The 9,689-nt window shown below is 39.3% G+C and overlaps 1 protein-coding gene across 1 annotated transcript; it reads left to right on the top strand.

Moving 5' to 3' along the window:
- Positions 1-2,158: 2,158 nt before the first annotated feature.
- Positions 2,159-7,239, top strand: BMP10 (bone morphogenetic protein 10; the record flags this gene model as incomplete). The annotated part of the gene is made up of 2 exons (XM_084302163.1): positions 2,159-2,492; positions 6,296-7,239. 2 exons carry the CDS (start codon positions 2,159-2,161, stop codon positions 7,237-7,239), a joined length of 1,278 nt encoding a protein of 425 aa, XP_084158289.1.
- Between the last annotated feature and the right edge of the window lie 2,450 nt (positions 7,240-9,689).

Genomic DNA, 9,689 nt, shown 5'->3' with positions numbered 1-9,689 from the left:
ATTAACATAACTGACATCAACTCAGCTCCAAAATTTCCCTAAGTTTTTCTGTGCTTATCTCTAGAAAGCCACAATATTCAGAGAAAGTCTTTGATAGGACTGAAGAGGATTTATCGATAAGGTTGTACATATAACCATGAAATCCACACTGGGCTCTAAATTAATCTTCCTAAGCTCAAATATAAACTTCCAATGCAGCTAAGCAGTAACAGGGACATTGATAATGTGTTTTGGTTTTACTATCAAGTTTCGCATGCCTAGAAGGAGAAAAGTTGAATAAAGCAAGGTTAAAAGGTCTAGCAGATGTACCTGACATCAATACCATACATGACTTTGACAATGATATTGATATTTATGAGAAAAAAAAAAAAATAGAGAGTATTACTTTAAATAAGCATGGCTTGAGTACCATTCTAAGTAAGTCAGCTGGAGTTGTGGCCATTTCTGCCAGTGATAGATTTGGGCTATTGAAGAAGGAAGAAAGTTGCAGAGATGGGGTAGCAAATCACTGGACATGCTTAGCCAGAATGGAAAAGCAGAGTCCAGAAAAATCAACAAATCAGCTTAGGTTTACTCTTTGGTAAAGCTCTTATTGGCAGCAAAACTTTGCAGTGGTAATGAGAAGAAATGTCTCTTCACCTTGAAGATGTCTACTAGATAAGAACTGAGCTCAGGCCCTGTAGCCAAAACAAGACCACCTTGAAAAAGTCTGAACAATGAAGTGATTTAAGTGGTCGATTTTATATAACAACTTGCTCAAGAAATCATACATATTCTTTATATGTATGATGCTCACATTTTGTTGAAATTTGCACATTAGCCACTAAAAAACTTTAGCACACCTTTTTGGCAAAAACTTTTCCAGATACCCCACATTGTACCTCTGAGCTATTTGAAGTCATGCAAAGGTGAATAATTAAGTCACTAGTCTGTTGGCCTTTGTGCATTTTCAATAGTTTTTGGACAGTGTCGTGACTAAATAAAAGGTAACTGTAACCTATAACCTCCCAAATCAAATATGTAAGATGTGAAAGGAAGAACAGATTTTCTTTACTTTCTCTGTTTCTGAGCATTTATATGGCACATGGCACTGAGCACTATCATTCAACCAATGGTAATGTTCAGATCAGGAAAGAGTGTTTTATAGCAAAAATAAGCACTGGAAATAAATAAAATAAAATAAAATAAAATAAAATAAAATAAAATAAAATAAAATAAAATAAAATAAAATAAAATAAAATAAAATATGAAATAAAATAAAAGTCCTTTATCATTAAACAACACAGTGCCTTATGCATGCAATATGGTGCCTGCATAAAAAAAGAGGGCTCAGTTTTACAGGCCATACTCTGATCTTCCCTGACTCATATTCACTGTCTTCAAAGTGCTTTTCCCAGTGAAGCCCTTGCAAAGCACAGCTTTATAGATGCAATATGAGAAACCCTCCTCACCTAAATATCTTGAGCTCACATGCTTCTCTGCATTCAGGGCCTTGTGACCCCAGAGTTGCTGTAGTACCAGCAGCTCCCCTCCTGTGCTGCAAACGCACAGAAGAATGGACCTTTTCCCAGAGAAGTTCCTTTAGAACTGAAATTTTAAAACTTATTTTTATATTAGTTTTTAAAAAGCTAGATTTGTTACCTTAAAGGAGCTATTCTTTGCCCTTGGTGCAAAATTCATAGGTTTCAGTAGAGGCTCTGTAGAATTAACGTTAGCTTGAAATCTGTGTGGATTGAAATTGTTCATGCGCGCCAAAGGAAGTCAGCTACCAGGAGGCAGAAAGTAAGGGCAGCTCCTCTCCGAGGAGAAACTTGTCCTATCTCTTAGTGTCCTAGTGCAAATGTTTACAAAACGCTCATTAAGGGAAAGGGGATTGCAAGATAGCAACAAATCTGGTGAACAGCTTACACTACATGAGATAAGAGAGGCAAGGCAACCATAGAAGAGAGCAAGCCATATCCAATTACTGAGACCTGGTTTTGGGGAGGGGGAAGGGGGAGAGAGAGGACGGATCACAAGTTTCAAGACAAGAGCTTCCAAACTTGTCATCTCCCTGTGACACATGTGGCGTATAACCCAGGGGATAAAACCGCCACTTAGCCCACACGAGAGCTAGAGCTTGTTGAGTGTGGTTGGAGACTAGAGCGAAGCCAAAGTCATGGATTCTGTAGTCCTCCAGCTGTGGGCTGTTCTCTGTCTTTTGGTTCACCTTGCTGCTTGCAGTCCCATCCTGAGCTTGGAGCACTCTTCCCTGGAGGAAGACGTGCCTCTTTTTGATGAGATCCTCTCCGAGCAGGATGGTGTTGATTTCAATACGCTGCTTCAGAATATGAAGAATGAGTTCCTGAAGACATTGAACCTCTCTGACATTCCCCTGCATGAAACAGCCAAGGTGGACCCACCAGAGTACATGCTAGAGCTGTACAACAAGTTTGCCACTGATAGGACATCTATGCCATCCGCAAATATTATTAGGAGCTTCAAAAATGAAGGTAAGACGTGCATCTCTAGAGGAAACAAATAGAAATAAGCACCCTTGTAGTCAACATGAAATGTATTTACCAGGCATTGAGCAGGAACTGCACTAAGGGGAAAAATTGACATTCAGTGAGGCCACCATCGGAAATAGACAACTAATACTGTATGTACCAATGTAAGCCAGATACTACTTGCTGCAAGGTAGATCCCTTGTCCTTTGCTTTTGAGATTGTAAGGTTTGGGGGAAGAAGATGTTCCTTTAGTGTTTCTATAGCACTAACCATAATTTGGGTACATTTTCATTATCCCTAGAATGACACCCATCTTTTGCAATTATCTGCCTGATTTTCAACCGGATACCTTCATTAATATTTGAAATTAAGGCAAGAAATTGTTTTACACACTGTTCAAATGTGCAGTATTTTCATATTGAGAGCTTAACCAAATACGGCTTTCTGTTAATATCCTCCCCTGATTGATCTTCACAGGATTCATCATGATTTCTTCCTTTGACATCTGAGCATAGTTCAGAAAACATACATGAAGCAGAATTTCGGATAACGCTTAAGTTTTACTTTAGGGAAGCAGGATATTGTCTATTAATAAATAAATAAATAAATATTTCTGCTTCAGCATCTCCCCTCAGTTCAGCAAGGTCAAGATAACGTTTCAGTGCTGACATTCAGTAACTTGTCAATAGCTATTTGCATCATTACAGGTTTAACAGGTAAAAATGTTTTTCAGCTAACTATTTCCAAATACCAGTTATTCCATTTGGCTTAAAGCACAAGTGTTTTAATTATTTTTAACTACTTAGAGATATATGCAACTATTCAAACTGCCATGGGATTTCTCTTCTACTTCACCAGTGTAATTAATGAAGTATATCAGGTAATATAGTTGGGTTTTTGTTTGTTTGTTTGTTTGTTTGTTTGTTTCTAATATTTGCAATTTAAAAATAGTGAAGTATAAGGAGAGGCGGTGCACAAGTTATTTCAATTTGGCAACACAGATGCGAGGAGAAAATCAGCTCTGTTCTACACTGTTCTATCATTCTGCCAGGCCCAAACACTCCTTATTGGCAACATGTTTATGGTTCGTAGAGGCACTGCATTGTGGTTTAAATCTTCTTTACGTATTCTTTTCTCCATTGTGGAGGAATTTATTGAAGGATTAATGGCACACCAGTTACACCCACTGGTGAACATTTATTCCTTGCAAGAGCTGTGCCTGTCGCTTTGCATCAGCATAAATGCAGACATATGCTGGAATGCCTATTGTTCTTTTCTCATTTTGCATTATTCAGAAGAAATAAATGTGATAAAATTTGGCAAGTAAACTATGCTGAACAATAAAATACAATGTGTTTTTGTGATATAAATCTGAAATTATTCCCGTGGCAAGACCAAAATTCTTTCTGATTCACAGCACTGAAAACTCTACAGACTGACCTTTTCTCGAGTAATACAGGTAGTGGTTCACAGTTTTGTGCCTTTCTGTAAGCATCATGTTCAACGCCTTTTTCATCCTTGCAAAAGTTCTGTACCAAATAGGGTAAAGTTAGTGTAACTGTCTGTCATTTCATTTTTTCTCTCACCTCTTATGATCCAAAACAGCAAGATGCAAAGTGAGGCTTCTGATGTTAAAACAGATTCATAAGCACGTGAATTAAAGTAGTGATGCAATTAATGCGCATGTATTTTTTTTTTCTATCTTGAAAGTCTGTGAAACTGGGAACCATTCTTTCATGTCAAAATAACTTTTTTTTGATAGAGAAACAAATTACTTGTAGTGGTCAAGACAATAGAAATGGATTATCCCATGGAATTTTTTGTTCACCTGCATACTGAAAACTGGCAGTAATGGTATTTTCATTACTATTCATTGATTCCTATATTAAATATGTTATTGTTATAAAGATGTTATAACATATTGCATGACTGGAAGTAGTTCTTTGTTTTAACGCATGCATAATGTCTCCATTGCAAATGGGGCTGTAATATTCTATCTGTTCTTAAAACTTGAGGGAAATTTTAAGGAAAATTTTTCTTTTCCTATGGACTCCAGATCACTCTTCCTGATCCTACTATTGGTAACAATAAGGTATTTCATCCCATGGGCTTTTTAGTTAAAGTGCAAAGTCACATCCTGACTTACACATGAACACTTTTCTTGCCCTGCTAGTGCTTACCCATGTTCTTACATGTGGGGTAGCCTTTCCCTCCATCCTAGCGACTTGCTCATGCTCATTTTCTGTATAGTCAGGTGGCATTTCTCCACCCTGTTGTCATCTATAATGACTTTTTGCTTTAGTATTCCAAGGTCAAGGAAATCCCGACAATTACTCCATTTCTTCCAGTATAGAGATTAAAGCTAAGCATTCCTGTGCTTGAATAGCATTACCTTCAGCTCTCCTACCCTGTGTAATGTGTTCCTACCCTGGTGCAGTGCAGAGTGTATCAGCTCCCAGCATATCAATAAACAGGTAGAGAGATGCAATCAGAATGGCACCTCTTTTTTTTTCTTTTTTTTTTAATGAATGGATGGAAATAAGAGAGAGAGAGAGAGAGAGAAAGAGAGAAAGAGAGAAAGAAAGAGAGAAAGAGAGAAAGAGAGAAAGAGAAAGAGAGAAAGAGAGAAAGAGAGAAAGAGAGAAAGAGAGAAAGAGAGAAAGAGAGAAAGAGAGAAAGAGAGAAAGAGAGAAGAAAAAGGCAGGTGCCTCAAAACTTTCTTCATGTCAATAGGAGAGCTCATGTGCTTAAGTTAACTGCTTGCTTAATTGCACTGATGGAGCATGGCCAATACTTGCAGATTCATCAGTGTCCCTTTTCTACAAACATCAAAACTGGAGAAATCAGACATGAAGATAGTAGTAGATCACAATCAGTTTGCCTCTGCAGAAATGTTACGCATAGAGTCTATGTCCTAATCTGTCTTCTGAGTTACAAGTAGACAGCACAGTAATTCAGCAACAAATACATAGTCGTTAGCTAAGATTCGGGCATTGCATGAAGAAATGCATATTGCCTATGTATAAATAAACAACACAGATAGGACAGACAGTCTGAATGACAAGCAGATATTATGTTCTTCTTATATGTGTTATTAACTAAAGCTGCCAAAAGTGCCTGACTCAGTACAGCTGTTTGACTTTGCTCACTTGAAACCCATTGAGTCTGTAGCAGGATTTCTGTTGATTGGCAGCTCACTTTGGGTGTTTGCTGCCTGTTCTTCCTAACCAGGAGCCTTTACAGTTTCCCAAGAGACTTTTCCCCCCTTTGTGATTGTCTCTCTCCATTGGTGAGGGATGTTTCAGTGGAAGGGAATAGTTGCCAGCATGGAAACTTTAAGCAGACCAAGATACAGCCTGCTGTTCTTGCATATGCAGCTTATCTGTCTCATGTTCACTCCAGTGCCATATCCTTCTTCCCTTCTTCTCTTACACTGGCTGTTTTTCCTCATTTGTTAAGCAAGTACCACAACAACCTAGAATTGGTATCATTTCAGTATTAAGCAACACATTTTTAACATGTATTCTTTCCAGGTGACAAGGAAGTCCCTGGGAGACATGGTAGCAGAAAAAAAATCTTTAAATCCAGGTTTATGGTCTTTATCATATCTGCAATCTCTCTGTCTTTAGACTTGTAGAATGAAGTTGGCCTTTTTTCCAAGTACAGTTTTGGGAAATGATGAAAAAACACTCACCTGAAATTATTTCAGTGAAACCCAGCAAGGCAAAATCTGTCAGATGAACTTCAGTGTATGTGTTACTGGATGTATTGACCCTTCTAAAATGCATGATCTTTGTCATTTCCAGATCCGTCTTCCCACCCAATTGGTATTACAGGAGTTCGGAAATACCCCCTTCTATTCAATGTGTCCATCCCTCACCATGAAGAAATCACCATGGCAGAGCTGAGGCTCTACACCTTAGTAGAACGGGACCAAATGCTCTATGATGGGCTCGACCGAAAGGTCACAATTTTTGAAGTGCTGGAAAACGGCCGTATGGGGGTAGGAGAAGAAAGAAAGATAGTGGCACTGGCATCCAGACAGATCTATGGCACAAGCAGTGAGTGGGAGAGCTTTGAGGTCACTGAAGCCATCAGGCGCTGGCGAAGGGCAGGGCTGACCACGCACCGACTGGAAGTTCATATTGAGAGCAGGGAAGGGGAGGAGCAGAATGGAGAGGGGAAACTTGATATTGACATAAACTCTGAGGCTAAGCATGTGCCCCTGTTGATTGTGTTCTCTGATGACCAAAGTAATGACAAAAAAGAGGAGAAGCAAGAGTTGAACGAAATGATAGATCACGAGCAGCTCCTGGACTTGGAGAACCTGGAGGTTGGTAATTTCCATGGCCACCCTGGTGAGGAGGCACTGCTCCAGATGCGTTCCAACATCATATATGACTCTACTGCCCGAATCCGGAGGAACGCAAAAGGCAACTACTGCAAAAAGACTCCACTCTACATAGATTTCAAGGAGATTGGCTGGGATTCCTGGATCATCGCTCCAGCGGGATATGAAGCTTATGAGTGCCATGGAGTATGCGCCTACCCCTTGACAGAGCATGTCACACCAACAAAACATGCCATTGTCCAGACTTTAGTTCACTTAAAGAATCCCCAGAAAGCCTCCAAGGCCTGCTGCGTGCCCACCAAACTTGATCCTATCTCTATTCTCTACCTAGATGCAGGGGTTGTCACCTACAAGTTCAAATATGAAGGCATGGTGGTATCAGAGTGTGGCTGCAGATAGTAGCAGGGAACACATGCATAGGGGAGTGCACAGGGGAAGTATTTAATGATTCAGTCTGTAAATTTGTACATTTCAGATTTCTTATTTAATAAGGTTATTTAATGAGGCATGTACAGATAATTGTATGTTTCCTGTCATGGGGAATTGGCAAGTCATATGACTGTAGGAAATGTATATTTTGTTCCATTGCTTGCTTCTTGCTGTTCTTTGCTGCCCAAATTATGGCCAAGTCTCTCTTCATATCAGAGCACAGTGCAGATCACTGGGTTGTTTGGGTAGGCTCTTCACACCAGAAGGGGCACATTCAAATTCACAGGAATAAAGGCATATTTTTGTACTTTGTAAATACTGATTGGCATCTATAGAGTTTTCCAGAGCTGCTAAAATCATGGATAATACACTCCTAAATTTTTATTTGTGTGTAAAATCTTTATAAGGATCTTTATATTACCAGATTTTTCTTTGAAAATTTATCTGTATAGATCTACCTGATAAAACACATGCTCCTAAATCACTAAGGAACAAGACTTTAGACTTTTTTCTTTTTTTCTTAATCCTTTCTGTAATCTTTCCCTGTCTCAGTTAAAAGTAAAAGATCAAGGCAGGGATGATTTGGCATTTGGAGCAAAAGGGAACCATTCCTTTTCCCATCTTTCTTACTAAAGCAATGAGCCCAGGAGCAATGCCAGGTGTCTACAGTGCTCTGAAATGCAATGGCAAGAAATTCCCCCTGTGCATGTTTATTACAAAAGCACCCTGTGTAAAGCAGCACTGGCTTAGTTCCTTTAGCCATGTGCTGTCCCTCAAGGGTCAGAGCTTTTGGTGGCAGAAATAAGAGCAGTAAATCTCTTGAATCCTTGAAATTGTACCAGTTTATACCAGTTACGAAAATAGTCCCCCCACCCAGTCCAGTAAGCTACATACAAAACATCGATTTAATTCAATTAAAATGGCCAGGTAGCATTGAACTGAGTCTGCACAAAGCTAGACAGAAAAGGAAACCCCTTTGCACCAGCTAGGTAGAGAGAATATTTCCTTTATGTATGTGCTGAATTCGTCAATTCATAAAGGTATTGCCCCTTCCTCCCCCCCCCCCCAAACTATATATGATGGAGTCACATGCCATGTTTCCTCCAGTCTTCTGCAACAAATCCTGTTGATAAGAAGGTGTCGGAGCTGAGAAACAATAGACCCGTCACTTTATTTATACTAAGCTGCAAATTTGTCAGATTCTTGGGAAAGTGTAAGTGACGCTGACTCTTTTAGCCTGTACCAGAGCCTACTGTACTGTCCCTGCATCTGTTTTACACTTTTAAGGGAAAGTTATCTTCACTGGAGGTGATAAAGGCCTTTGAAAGAATCACTATAACACTTCATGGGAATGAACACAAAAGACATTATCATGCACCAACTAAAAACAATTTTCTGGTTTTCACACATACCTGTTTTCACACATACTCTTCTGTGCTTTCCATAATTTATTGACCTATTTATTGACTGCCTGCCTTTGTAATATAATGTAGAATACAGAATGTTTTATTTTTGTGCTTGTATGTAATCCCACTTGGATAAAAACCTTGTGCCGATACTATTGTGCATGGAATCTCTTTATTGAGTTGTGCTGCACAGAGATTGCAGTTGCTGATTTTTTTCTGCCTTAGATATCTCTAAATACTGTATGCCACAGTTATCTCTCTTGCTTACAGAAGTGTTCACTGCAATAATTTAAACAGCATTCTGGAGCATGTATGGTGTTGTTCAGTGTATAACAACTCTTGCAGTGGTGTCATTGCTTTAAGTGGTCAGCTATGTAGTTTATTGTAGAGTTATGCAGACTCCACTCTTGTGCTGCATGGTTCCAGATAGTGAGCTGTGCCACGAGGCTATATTACTTTACACCTGCTCAGGATCTCACCCTGCAAGTGGCTGACACTACTCACAGACCTTTCCCCTGAGCTACCATGCAATCTTAGTCTGTAGTCAATGGTATGTTAAAAGAATTCATAAGAGGTGTGATATTTTGCTCTGCTGACATGAACTGCTGCAGCCAACGGCTAAGTGTCACCACACAGAACCTTTTAAAACTATCCACAATTCCTATGAAGCCATTTGCCAAGACAAACCATTCGCCTTGTTAGGAGTGATAATCCAGCATTAGGGAGATAATCCGACATTTGCTTTTATCATCTCTTTTCTGCAACTGTTCCTGTGGCAGTGATCTGGCCAGCATGCTTTTGTACTGCTGTCCTTTAACATTTCTGAGAAGCATGTAAGAGGATGTAGGCCTTAAAAATAATAAGTAACCCACTCTAATCACCCACAATCACTCTAAATTTCCCTGTGACCACATAGCAAATCAGAGTGGCTGCTTTCACACTCTTTTATTGTCACAGATGTTTTGTAACAGAGTAGATGGGATGCAGAGTATTATGGTATAGTGCAAATATGGG

This window comes from Netta rufina (genome assembly GCF_964035555.1).
Source record: "Netta rufina genome assembly, chromosome: 27".
Lineage (NCBI taxonomy): Eukaryota > Metazoa > Chordata > Aves > Anseriformes > Anatidae > Netta > Netta rufina.
Note: the sequence above shows the minus strand (reverse complement) of the source record. Positions and strands in the feature narration are given on the sequence as shown.